General features: G+C 40.3%; 1 protein-coding gene across 5 annotated transcripts in view; it reads right to left on the bottom strand.

The window, feature by feature from the left end:
- Positions 1 to 1590: 1590 nt before the first annotated feature.
- Positions 1591 to 14350, bottom strand: part of CNKSR3 (CNKSR family member 3) — a 58974-nt gene continuing 46214 nt past the window's right edge. For 4 of the 5 annotated variants that reach the window (XM_075748375.1, XM_075748370.1, XM_075748374.1 and 1 more), the window contains 7 exons: positions 12920 to 12979; positions 10377 to 10445; positions 9409 to 9642; positions 7654 to 7778; positions 5096 to 5304; positions 4520 to 4615; positions 1591 to 3027 (listed from right to left, as the gene is read on the bottom strand). In XM_075748375.1, coding sequence (XP_075604490.1) covers positions 2735 to 3027; positions 4520 to 4615; positions 5096 to 5304; positions 7654 to 7778; positions 9409 to 9642; positions 10377 to 10445; positions 12920 to 12979 — 1086 coding nt within the window. In that variant the 3' untranslated portion in view covers positions 1591 to 2734. The remainder of the gene's footprint in view (positions 3028 to 4519; positions 4616 to 5095; positions 5305 to 7653; positions 7779 to 9408; positions 9643 to 10376; positions 10446 to 12919; positions 12980 to 14350) is intronic. The other variant, XM_075748371.1, reaches the window with a different exon arrangement.

Genomic DNA, 14350 nt, shown 5'->3' with positions numbered 1-14350 from the left:
TGAGAGAGCTGGGACTGTTCAGCCTGCAAAAGAGAAGGCTCAGGGGGATCTTACTAATGTGTATAAATACCTGCAGGGAAGGAGTAAATAAGACAGAGCCAGGCTCTTTTCAGTGATGCCCAGTGTCAGGACCAGAGGCAACAGGCACAAACTGAAATACAGGAGATTCCCTCCGAACATCAGGAAATACTTTCTTACTGGGAGGGTGACAGTGCACTGACACAGGTTTCCCAGGGAGGTAGTGGAGTTTCCATCCTTGGAGATATTAAAAAACTGTCTAGAAATGGTCCAGGGCAACTGACCCTGCCTGAGCAGTGGGGTTGAACCAGGTGACCTCCAGAGGTTCCTTTCAAGCTCAGCCATTCTGTGATTCTGAGAAACTGCAATACAACTCCCAGTAATTTCTACAACAGTACCCATTTCCCCTGCCCATAAGAGCCAGGCAACTCTTTCCCTGGACAATCAACAACTGGTTATCCTTGTGATTGACTGAGAAAATGACAAATTCAGTACCTTAACTCAGCATGGTTAGGACACTGCAGCATGGAGAAGATGGACATTGGTTGGCTGGGGGTTATTTTTGGCTGGGCAGGGGGATTAGCCTATATTTAGGCAAGAAGGCAGATTTTGAAAGTTTCATTCTGCCTCAATGCTTGGAAATTCCTCATAGCTGCAGTGATTTAAAACTACCTGTTAAATTAGGGCAAGCTTATTTCACCACTCTTAGATCAAACTTCAAGAGAACCCAACCGAACAAAAGGAAGCAACTTTTCAGTGTCTTAAAAGCGTGCCCAGGTGCAATCCTAAGAAACCAAGTACCTCCATAGTTTCTTCCACATCAGTATGCATGACACTTCCCCATTCATTTTTAAACCATGGAAACCAGGGCTTTAAAGATGCACAAAAGTTCCATTTTAAAGTCTTGTTTAGACAATATCTTTTACTTTAATCTAGTTCAGTAACTGCGATTCAATTTAAAACAGTCCAGTCAAATTGGGGCTAGCCTATAATACACCACAGTGCCTACAACAGGGCAGTTTCAGCCTTCTCAGAAGCAGGACCAAACTGGTCTAGAGTTTAACTGTCTTGCAGCTGTGTTTGGCCACGTCTCTAGGACAGACTGCCACCTCGGGGAGCAGAGAAGAGTGGCACAAGGCAGACATATTATAATCTGCTCTGATCAGAAAGGTCCAAACCAGTCCCCACGTACGTCACCAGTGAGTCACAATCAAATGTAATTAATTGATAACTGAATTTAACACCCTGTCTCTGCAGGGCTGTAGCACAACTTCATAAGCTTGTTGCAGCAGAATGGTCACATCTTCACAGTTTTTAACACTTATTTTATCACATACGATTCCTGCCCCAGTCCAAAGTGGAAACTAATGTTTAACCTCCCTCTTTCCCCACCAATTATTAAATATAAATTCTTCTTTTCGGCAAGACCAAAAGAGTAAAGGCTGTTGGCAATGTAGCATCTACGAAAATAGTTAAGTCTTATAATTCACAGGGAATAAAAAACACTTTCTTTTTCTTTTCATTTGACTAATCTGTGCCCAGTACCGCAGACAGAAAGGTACAAACCGTATCTGTAAGTGTAAAAAATATATACAACTATATTTAACATTTAAATTACTTCAGACACAACTGTTTGCATACTAACAATCTTATGTACATTCAGTTTTCAACAATACCTCTTTAATATCCTCTTCTTTTGTTAAACAAGTTTTATTTTCCTCCCAAAATACCCAATGCTACTTTAAAAATCTGGAGGGGGGAAAATTTGAGCTATATAGAAAATAGCAAGATGTCTTACAATTGTAAAGGATCATAGCACATATTTTTCATAAAAACAGCACATCATTCAAAAACTGAACCACTGTAAAAGTTCTCATAAGTCCAACAGGACTGTCTTTAAAAGCTTACTTTGGTTAACAGCAAATCATTCTTAAACAATTAAGGAAAAAATATATATTCTTTTACCACCTCTACAGATGCATTTCCTTGGCATGTTGTAGCAATCCATCTATCTTTACAGATGAGCACCGCAGTTGTTCAACGCTCTTTACTTGTACTGTGATTTCAATAAAATGGATTATGTATCTGGTTGGATTGATTTATAATTAAATTAGTCCAACTTCCTAAGATCTCTGAATAAGAGAAATCTCTTCCTAAGATCTCTGGATATCAGAGAAAGAATGGCAACGCTACTACTTCTTCCTTACAAGGGTGATCTCATGCAGTACTTGCAACTGCATCTTTAAGTTGCATGGAACTGCTGTTTCTCTGCTTGCCTTTCCTGGCCAGGAGAGTAACACAGCTTTTGCCAAGCTCTACATACCCTGACACCCAGCCAGTTGCACCAGCCTCTGAGAATTCAGACAACTGAAGTGCCACTGGACTTTACGGTAATGCAATGATTTCCTCTGAGTCATTATGCATATTTCAGGTCATGTGTGGCCTCTAGATCACTGATATTTTACGTATTTCCAGAGGAATAAATGCCCTCAGCTTTTGGCCAGGAAGAGGAACTTGATCTTCATCTTTCTTCCCTCCTTGCACTATGAAACCCTCTGATCCATCAAAACAAAAAAAAAATCACAAACAAAAAGGCAAAAATGTAAGATTCTCCAGGAAAAGAACATCGCATTAGTCACTATGCATCAGTTAAGCTGAAAGTAGAGAAGTCTGACCGAAGAGCAAAGGCACTTGGTAACAGTCCTATGAACAATAGTCAATGAGTCAACAGTTTCAGTCTTGTGATCCAACTGACCAGCAGCGAGGGCTCTGCGGAGGAAGATTTTGTGGATGACGTAACAGAAGATTTTTTAGCACCTTCCTCTTGAAAAGGAATTGTTGCACTGTTGTGGAGGTCTGTATTCATAAAACACCTGCTGCCTCGAATATAATCTGTTCCCCTCACTAACTGCTTGTCAGACACTGGCCTTGAGAGGGGGTGCTGTGTGGAGGGGCTTTCTTCAATGATTGGGGGTATCCTTTCATTACTGAAGTACCTGCACAGGACATCTTCACCTGTATGAACAGGAGGAGGAAAACCAATTATTGCCGACTTCAAAACTTCATTCTGGTTATATTTCTAATTACCTAGATTTTGGTTACCTTTCATAACACAAATGGACATAAGCAGCTGTCAATAGATTTATGGCTTTTGGCATATTTAACATTTTTTTTAAGCAACACAAAGAGGAACAAAATAAATTCACAGAGAGGCTACTGTTCAATTTTTAAATTCCAGATTCACACCCACCAAAATTGCTGGTACAGACTACCTCCGTGCAAATCATTATCATGAGCGAGACCTAACAAACCTTCTCATAATGTGCCATTCAAGAGGATGATAGACTAGAGCTGAATCCATGTTTATCTGACTGTAACTCATGACTAACTTAAAAGCTACAAATATTACTATAGACAACAGAATTAATTTTGTATATAAAGATATAACCACTTCCCTGGTTCTGACCATTGATTTATGATGCTTTGTCTGCTTTTACTCTTCCCTAGACACCTGACCATGGTGGCTGCTGCTAGAGACATCCTACTGGGCTAGACAGGCCTTTGTTCTGACCCCATGCAGCTTACACACAAGCCTGCAGCACTTAAGTACATTTCAAGTGTTAAGCCAAAACAAAACCAAAAGCAAAACCAAACAAAAAACCATACACACAAAAACCAGCCCTGCCACCTGGTGATCATTCTGTTAGACTTGTTACTTAGCTTGCTTCTACTATCACTCCAGGTTGATGTTTCTTGTTATCAGCTTCTATTTTCACAATAAAATCATAGAATTCAGCTTTTATTTTTCCCTAGAATTACACATTAGCTTTCATAACTGATTTCAAGAATAAACTAAATAGTCATCCTTTCTTATTTCCCACTCTAACAGGACTCCTAGCCTTTCAGATGCAAAAGGAGGAGAGGGAGAGAAGGGCAGTAGGGGAAGGAAAAAGCGCCACACAACCTAACACCCAGCATTATCAGCTTCTGTCTCTCTCCCACTCTGTGACATCTGCAGAATATGTTGTTTTCTAACAGCAGTTGCAGCAAAAACCAAGTCCCTACATTTTACTATTGAGAACAAGCTTGCTTCTATAACAACCTCCACAGCGAGCTAAACAAACAGACTTACCAAAAAAAAGCAGTTTTATGATCAATATTAAATGCAGAAGAACGGGAAAAGGGGGTTTGTAAGAGCAAAATGGTAAACCTGTGCTATAAAGAGACAAGTACAGATCTGCCCTAGTCATTTCTAGCCTACTTTTAATGCTCACAAGACTTGTAAGATGGGACAACAAAAGTTTGAGCCCCAGCACTGAATAGCCTCACAAATTTCGCAACTACCATCTGGTATTCCTGCTAAAACCAACATTTGTCATCTTGGATCAGTTCAGCAATATGTAAACGCTAATCCTCCATTCCCAATTTAAACACTTCCACCCAGTTCACCCCAAGGAAATTTTGGGGAGAAAGGGAACAGGAAGAGGGACAAGATCTAAACCCTTGCCTTTTCTCCCTGGTGCTCGTGGCCTAGAGAAGGGTTCTGCAGCTCCTATCCAGCTCCCATCAGCAGGCATTGACAAAGGACGAGGTTTTCCTAAAGGCAACATAGAAGGTTATAAGGAATTATACTAAGTTTAGGAAACCAATTTTTAAATTTATACTTTTCACAAATTAAGCAAAAGGAGAGATACAGCAATAAGGAGTTAAAATTGCAGAAAAAAAAAAAGTATTTCAAGATACTTCCGCTGATGAAATATAAGAAAGCAATTTGCCAAGTTTAAACAGCCACACTGTGGCTTGTTTACAGCAGCAGTGGACATAATGATCAAAAGTTATAACCAAAACACACATGGAAATGGCCAACCGTAGCAGCAGAGCCCAGCTAAACGACATCCATAAAATAACAGCATTTAAGTCAAATTATTACAGATGTGGAATTTCATTCATATTCACAATTTGCACAGACTGCCCTTAATATCCATCAATGCTAACAAGCAGTTTTTCTAACACAAATTATTCCAAACTGACCAAAGTGTTTATCATAACAGCAATAATGGAAGAGGAATGAACTCACCATAGGACTGTGTTTTTTCCCTCATCTTGGCTGGCAGGACATTTGCTTCCATGGGATACCCAGGTAACTGATCCGAATCAGCAATAGTAAACCTTCGCCTTCGACTCTCCTGATCCAGAAAAGAATTGGGAGACTCGGCACCCTTGGACCCAGATAGTGGCTGACTGGGTTTGTTGCCTCCTCCATATACAAAACTTCCCTTTTCATCTCTGAAAGAACATTTCATTTCAGTTAGTGGCTTAAGAGAGTTTCACACTACGGACATGAGTAGGTTTGAAAGATACTTCTAGCACCCAGTCATGCTCCTGACAACTGGCATTGTGCTGCAAACAAGCTGAAAAAAACCCAAGTCAGGTGATGGAAGACTTCATTATAAACGTATCTACCAAGGAGAAAAGAAAGCTACCGCCCACATACTAATTCACTTTTAACGAGCCAGTAATTTAACGCACAGAGAAGTTTAGAGGTATGACCCCTGAAAAAGCTTTTGAGAAATGAGACCCTTCTGCCCTGAGGGTATCGCAGCTGCCTGTTCAGTACACAGTTGTGATAGAGGAGCACATACATAGATTTATCCATCTCCACGTAACGGAACACTTATCACCTCCATGTGAGGGACTACGCTTTTCAGTCGTTGTAAGAGCGCAATAACAGCCACTGAATACTCCAACTTCTCTCCATCCACAAGTGGGATCCCCTTGAAAGTTTCAGTAATAAATTCACAGTGTATATACATAGGATTACGCAATTTCTGCAAGAACTCCCCTCCCAGAGCAATCCCTCAAACTATCCTCCAAATTAAGATTTGCCTGTTGTTTCCCCCCAACTCCTTCCCTGTACATGCTACAATCTTATTGCTTGAAGCAACCATCAGCCAAGTCAGGCATAAAAAAAACCAGCAGCTGACTTGACTGAGCATATTCATACCCCAGTATTCACAACAGCCACCTGGCCAGCACATACCACTTTTTCCAGCTCTCCATCAAGAACAATGCTAAAGCTCAGTGACTGGGACAGCGCTATTTATGGAGATTCAGGGACCAAAAATTGCACAGAACTGTTATACCACAACCGTATGTATGTGGGAAATCAGCCACTCCTCTCTGCCTCCCCAGTGTGGACCAGAGAAGATCCATGCCAGGAAGGGAACAGAAGTTTGAGTGAGGAAAAAAGAAATGACCACACAGATGTACCACAGTTTAAAGAGAAGAGCAAAACATGCAGAGGAGAAATTAGATAGATAAACAGAAGGCAAAAGAACTACCCTTTCTCCTCTTACTGGCTGCCACAGTTTCCCAAATTTGCTTTCTTTAAAAGTCAATGTCAAGACGACTTCCCCTTTCCAGACACCATCCAGGGCAAGTTTTACAGCTTACATTGCTACTTCCTTCCTTGTCAACATGGATTCAGGTCTAAAGGCATCTGAAGCTAGATATAATTCTGTGACTTTTTAGGGAAGAGATAAACAAACTGAGCACATGCACATAATTCAGCAACATACTTGAAAGGTAATGATCTAAAGAAAAGACCAAGGCATTCTAAACTCAGCTGTTAAAACTACATACTTGTTTTTATGCCAAAAAATTTGATTACTTTTTTATTTTTAAGAACCAAGCATGCATAAACATGAAAGATGGGGAGACAACAGGTCAAGGTGTGTCCAACTTCAGTTGGACTTCAGGACAAGAGACCCTACCTTGGAGAAACCCTCTCCCCCAACGCTGGTACTGCCCCAAAGACTTCAGGAATACAACCTCTGTCTCTGTATCAGGCCTTACATGACAGAAGGCAAGTTCTCCTCCCATATGATTCCTGCAGCAAAAGGTCAGAGTTTCTGTGCTAGGCTATCTAGGTGTACCTAAAGTGTCAGGGCAGGACAGGAAGCATGTCCTGCCTGAAAACCCTTTTGTCCATCACCTTCCCAGGTCAGCTGGCATGAGTCAACACAGACTTGAGAACAAACAAAAGCTAGCCATACCATACTCCCCACCTCCCTCTTTTGTGTACACAGGTCTGCATTTTTATAGCTTACACTGCAAGGGAAAAGAATAAGGTTGAATAAATTGACTCTCCCTTCAGTGGGAACATTCTTGTTTTATACAGCTTGCAAGTTTAACAATTTAAAACAAGTTCTTGTCTATCTTAACTCCCACAACAGTTACTTAACTTGCTAAAAAAAAAAAATCCCACCAACAAACAACAAAAAAAACAGTGGAAAGAGTTAGACAAAAATGACTTCTTGCTACATGCAGTCAGATTTAAACAAAATCAAAAACATAACCCCACAACAAAACCATGGATGACATCTGCTCATGTTTTAGGAACAACTCTGATCTATGCAGACACAATAATCTAATAATAAAATCTACTACCATCATGGTAATTTATGCATTTAAGCATAAGCTTAAGCAAACCTATGCATTTAAGCAACTAGAAGAAAGTCTGTAAGATCTGCAATTTCCTCAAGCTAATTTGCACAGAGCTCCAACAGCAAGCCAGCTCAGAAACAAGTGTAATAAAGGAGTTTGTTATTCAGTAGTGCACATTTATTTGCATACCGGGGAGAATAGGGAACAGCTGGTGGAGGTGGTATGTACAGATCCAAAATGGCTGGCTTCTCTTTTTTCAGTGAGGTATCCATGGTGCTTTCTGGTGACTGGGTTGAAGTTGGCAGAGGACTGGTCTGAAATGTTAGACAGCTATCAAACATCTGAGCACTGATTTATCATTCATAAAAAGATAACTCAATAATCAATAGTACCATTTAATCCCCTAGTGAACTACTATTTCTATGCTTAATAAACATGTTAAAAACTCTTAGCATTTACATTTTCCTCCACCCCCAGTTTTGGCTAGCTTTGCAGTCCCTCCTACAGAAATCCTATCACAGGTAATGCATTGCTTAAGAATATTTTGCTCTTTCCATTTCTATTTTTCCCTGCAAATTCCATAGACAGAAAAAGCAAGAGAGACAAAGCCCTTTCTTCTATTTTTAGATCCATTAAAAGAATACAATTTGTTAAATACAGATACGATCTGCAACAAAGTCAGCTCACACTACCCTTATTCTATACAGTCCAATGCCTGGGGCATGGGCAGAAATATGGTAAAGTTCACCACAAATTGCATCAAGTGATTAACTAGGGTAAGGGAAGCAAAGGAAAAAAATATTTAGTATTGCTCATCTAAGCAAGTCTGCCATTTTGTTCTTTGTGGCTCACTTCTATGTCCCCAGCATCCTGTCTGCCTCTAGATGGGCAAAGGCTTGAAGGACCTTTTCAACTTTGTCAGGTAAGACTCGCCCTTTTCAGTCAAGAACCTGCCCAGGCTTTCACTCTGGCCCTTCAGTTAATGGCACCCCTGCACAAGCATCTGCCTTTTACCAGTCAGTACGTTCTGAGTCCAGAACTCAGACTTCTCCCCTCACCCATTCCCCCAAGCAAACGCTGCTTGGCACAGCCTATAACCCAGCCCACCTCAGCTCTTCACACTGGTAACACAGCCCTTGCTTTGGGTAACTCTGGAAAACTCAGGGTGGTGTTTTCTTTGGCGCTGATTAAACAGCAGGCATGATGCCACAAAAATAAGACACAGGCATTGGTGAAAGGAAGGATAAGACAGGAGTCAAGCGCACCTCCTCTACCCAGTTTGAGAGAAATCTGCCTGCCTTGAGGCTTGCGATAGCTACTGGTATTTCACAGGTTGATAAATTATCCTCACAGCTGTAGGGAGACTCGTGTCAGAACAGGAGTAAGAATGGAAACTCTCCCTGGTTTCTTTATTTCAGGTAGTTTAGATTCAATTAGGTTATTTCCTCCTATAAGCATTAAGCCCTAAGCTTCTTAAGACATGCCATTCCTCAACATGGTTATTTAAGTTATTACCTTCATTTTCTCTGTCTGCTTTGAATTGTTCAACAACCAAATCTTATTTAAAAAAGTTGTTTAAACAACTTCTTGAAAAACACTCACTCTTTCCCACCCTTCACCAGACTAAAAAGAGGACAGATATATGGAATAATCTAAGTTGTTTCAGCAAAAACGTATTACACTGCTAAACAGAGGAAGCATTTATTACTCCACACTGATGAATTCCATACGTATCAGTGGTTTCAGCAGTTTCGCCTCAGATAAGTTCTCCCAGTGGCACGTTGACTGATTAAAATGCTCAATACACCTAGTACCCTTGTGTATCAAGGGGGCATTATCTGAGGTTAAACAAAAAAAAAAAAAAAAAGACAAGAACATTTTCCCTTTTATCTAGGAACCAGAAGAGGACAGCCGTTTCACCTAACCTTCCTTGATCATGAGTACCTGGGAGCATTTCTGGTATTTCTCTTTTTCAAGTTGCAACCAACGCATTCCCATCCCAACATCACAGTTGAGCCGGCAGTCTTTCACCTGCACCAACGGTGGTTTCCAGCGCAGGTTCTTCAGTGGAGCAGGAGTGAAATGGAAAGAGCCAGTGGGACGTTTCTTAAGCAGCAGCCTAACTCCAGCAGGGTTCTCTCGCAACTTTGCCACCAGGTTTTTTAGTTGCCATCCAACCTGGAAGACAATAAAGACATCTTTTATTTAGTATTGCTTTTCTGAAAGTGAACGAACAAGAAAAAACTAAATCCCTCAAGTGAAACTATCTGTTTTAACATGAACCTAAAGAGCGAAAAGAGATCCAAAAAAGCCAGAATAAACAAAAATATTGGAAAGGATCATCTTTGTTTTGTCTTAAAGAAAGAGCTCTACTTAAGCTGTAAACTAAACACTGACATATCAAGCAATACTTTTTATACCTCAACTCTGGTCCTAGGAGGATGTGTGAACGTGCTCAAATTGAGCAACACAGGGATTCACAGTGAACTACTTTCTCACATTGAAAGGAATTGCTTACCTATGCTAAGCAAAAATGTTATGTTTTTATCCAAGTTCCAGATGCAAATGATTTGACAAATATTTCAGGATTTTTTAAAAGCTGTTTTATCTGCATTCCAGTAGATCATAACAATGCATTTTAAACCAGGCATTAACACAACGTGAAATATTTTAATATGATGCATACAGCACTAAGAATAAATATGCAATATTTAGTGTTTATCAAAATATTGCAAGGAATTGATTTTAAGTCCAAGTAAAATTTGCCTTGAAAGCAAAACATTACAAAGCCTCAAAAATTTCAACAGGAAAACACCAGAACTGTCTCCTGACCCCATTCATTCAGAACCTATGGGGAGCAAGCTTTGCAGAGCAAGCATAAGGGAAGATTGGTAAGGCTGTTTGTTACTAACCACAGTTTGCCGATTAACCTGGATCACTTCATCACCAGCATGAATCTTCTGAGATCGATCAGCAGGGGACTATGAAGAGGAAAATAAAAGGCACGTGCTTCAGCAGGTTTTCTCCCCTCCCATAACAACCCCCACGAAGCTAAGTCAAAGGTTGTATCTATAACGAAGAGCATTGCCGAAAATTTTCGCATAGCTAGATCACACATTACACCCATTAATGATTTGAGAACCAATTAAACCCTCCAACCCACAAAATAAATCCATTTCACTTTCCCTTTTTGTTTCCTAATGTAAATAATGGCTACCAACTTTAACATGAAATTACCTGCCTGCATCAGCAAGCTCAACAGATAAAATATATCCTTGCACACATCAAATGTGCATAAACAGTTATTTTTGAAACACATATCTAATAATAATACACCTTGAAATACAGTTTGCTTGGAACAGAAACCAAGCTCTGAGGAACCATTAGTGAGGAACAGCTAAATGTGTCAATATTTATTCAGATTTATCTGACTGGTGCCATGCACCAGCTATCACTGCAGTTATAGCGTCAAGACTGTTTTTAATAACACACCAACTCTGATCAGCCTTGACAACACCCAAAGCGCACAAGCACACTACCTTGCTACATCGTCATGGGACAACTACTCCTTCCATTCCCCCTACCCCATGAGTAATCACCTGGCAGCAGGCCAGCTCTTCCTAGTGACTCCTAACTAAGCACTTGGATTAAGGATCCCCTTCTCCTCGCCATCACACTTTCAGAGTTCAAGTAACTATTTTATTAGAAGGAACTGTAGGAATAAACAGTGCAACAAGGGAAGAAAACATGGGGGAATTTGTGGGAGGCTCCAGCTATCATGAGTAACCCCATTTCTTCATTGTCTTCTTGCTTCCTCTGAGAGGAAATGTCTCCGTGGACAGCTGCATATATACGAGTCAACCATAATCATGAAAAAATGCTGGGCCAAAGTCAAGTTTGTGACAAACATAGCTCATTTCAAGCTGTCCTTTGGGGGATCAACAGCCCATCTGGAGGAAGGTGGGAGACCCTTGCATGGAGGACTCCTACAACAAGTGCCAGCCAGCACAGCAGACACTGCAATCACATTGTGAGAATGGAGGAAAGAGTAAAGTTTAGCTCTAAGCCAATGTGACACAGGAAGTCGCAAGTAGGATGGCACAACTCAGGAATCCTCTTGGCTGACCAGTATCAAATACATGGACTTCCTCAGTCCTTCCAACATACATTACTGTTAATTTTGGGGTGCAATTCCACTGCATTCCAACACATCAGCTTCTGAGGACAGCTACTAAAATACCATTCCAAACCTAGCAAGGAAGTTGAGCTAAGACCCAGCATGATCCCACACCATGAGAAAGACACCAGTTGTTTGCAGCTCTCTGACATCTCTGGTGTTGTTGCTCCAAAGGAAAAACTTCTCCAAAGGAAGAACCAGTGTTCATAAAAATGTCAAACGCTCATCAAGCTATAGAAGCTATACAGCCCAACTCCTGGCCTCCAAAATGAGATCTACAGCACAGGGAGCTTGGCAGCAGTGTTACATTCTTTCACATCAGATGTTGAATTTGCTGTCAAAGTGGCCTTGGTCTATGTTGCAGACCCTACACAGAGTTATACCAGGGTAACAGCATAAAAGCTTTCAGCTTTCACTCTGAACTGCAAGCACAGATTTCCACCCACTCCTCCCTGGCCCCTGGACTTGGCAAGGGTACAACTAGAACCACTGGTTCTTGTGACTCACCAAAAAAAAAAAAAAAAAAAAAGAAAAAAGAAGGAAAAAAAAGGCATCAATGCAAAAGCCAAGTTGTTCTGCTCCTTTTTCTTTCAGCCACTGCTCCTGTAGAGCGGCATGTCTGACACCACCACAGCAGCATCACTCACCAGCCTCAGCTACTGGCCAGAAGTCCAGTGCAATGACTGCCCAGAAGCGTTGAATAAAGTCTCAGCTACAGAGAATTCAGAGTGTAGGAACAAAACAAGCAACCATCTGCAGTAAAAAATACAGTTGCCTATCATGCTGACCACTGTGCTCCAGCAGATCACTCTTAGTCTTACTTTTCTGCAGTCTTTTTACTTTGCAAGGTAATTTTGTCACTGAACAGCTCATTGATTTCATTACTCATTACTGAACTTAGCACATCACCACCCAAATGTTCCTATTAGGTGAGATTGCCTTTGCCAGCAGAGAGCAAATACATTCAAGGCTTTGTTAAGCAAGATACTGTAAGTGCTCAGAACAGCAGATACAGTAACTTATTAAAGCAATTATTTTAATGTCAAGCATTTGAATTAACTCATGTACTTGCAGAAAATGGTTTAATTAGACTAACAGTGAAACATGCAGACACAAAATATTTACAAATTGTGGGTAAACAAATGATGCATCACACAATATTTAAAGCAGTAATATCATGAAAGTCATATGTAAAACAGGAAGAAGTAGTAAAAGAAGTCACACTAACTCAAAGCTACTGTTGGATAGCCTGAGTTAATCTACATTTACTTCACTTACGTTTTCTGTAGTTCCAGTAATTACATGTAATCCATCATAAGTTGATTTGATGTACATTCCCTAAATGTAAACAGAAAATGACAAACAAGTTTAAAGGCCAAAAAAAGTGTAACTTATCTGATTAAACAACTGTTGGCAACAGACTCAAAACATTATTAAAAAACACATAACAATTCACGTGTTCTCCCTGGAAGAGCGTGTGGTCTAATATTACAACATTCTAAATCTCCTCACAGATCACTTTTACTGTAATTAATTATGATATTTCAATGACTTAAAAATCCTAATATATGGAATGCAATTTAGAAACACTAGCTGGCTGGCAATACCAAACACTACTGGTTTTGCTGTCTTGTCAGTCTTTGGCCTTGAACAAACCTTTATTTCCTTATTGCCCTGTATGCACTAGACAATTACAGGTTTTACTAGATGGCCACCAGTTCTCTCCATACAAAGCACATTTACACAGGTGGGCTACAAAAACTGCCTACATATTCTTTTACAATTTCTCTTGGCAAGTCAATACACAGGCTGCCTTGTAACCACAGTGCTGACACAAGCAATAAAAGCTCTGGCAGAACTAAGTATTTGTGGCTGTATATATGTTAATGCTCAGTGCAAATGCAAGGACAAAAACAGATGAAGTGGGTGTTGACCATATGAACACCAAATTAAAAATCACCAACAGTCTATTAACTATTAATTGCATAGATTTCCCCACCAGAGGTGACCAGTACATTGGTTTCATCATTTATGAACAAATACATCTCTACTTTTCCTACCTATGTCTGTTGTTAGAAGCACTCACACTGAGCTGTACAGTACTGGATGTTACTTAGAAGTCACAGGCAGCTTATCTGCCTGAAGTTACCACATTTGCTTAAAAGTACAAGGGAAAACAAAAGATTTTTTTTTTTTCCCCTTCCTCCAACCAGTTCCCTTCCCTGTTTGCCTGTCAGTATCCAATTGCGTGCACCTACCTCCTCATTTCTCACTTAGTCCAAGCTAGGCTGACTCTGCTTCATTATAGCTTGTGCATTAACAAAGAGATCCCCATAAATTCAAGAATGCATGACTGATTCAAGTCAAATCCAGTGGCCTAGGTAAAACTATATAGCACAGTAAGATTGTAAAGCTTCCTCTAACAATGTTGCTCTGCCTTCAGGGTGGCAGGGGATACAAATGCATTTAAAAATTTAAAGTTCCTCCAACTCACTCTAACATGTCTGTTCTCCAGCCAGAAAATCCACCAAGATTTCAAACTCAGTTTCCCATAACCAGCACTCAGCCAAGCAGCATCCACTGAATGAACTAGACTCAGGAACGTTGCACAGCCTCTAAACATTTAAAAGGATTTTTCCTATTCCTGCTAACAGCAAGCTTCAAAAATCCTCCTATTCTTCACAATCTTGCTATAAACACCCATAAAAA

The sequence above is a fragment of the Balearica regulorum genome, chromosome 3 (genome assembly GCF_011004875.1).
Source record: "Balearica regulorum gibbericeps isolate bBalReg1 chromosome 3, bBalReg1.pri, whole genome shotgun sequence".
Lineage (NCBI taxonomy): Eukaryota > Metazoa > Chordata > Aves > Gruiformes > Gruidae > Balearica > Balearica regulorum.
Note: the sequence above shows the minus strand (reverse complement) of the source record. Positions and strands in the feature narration are given on the sequence as shown.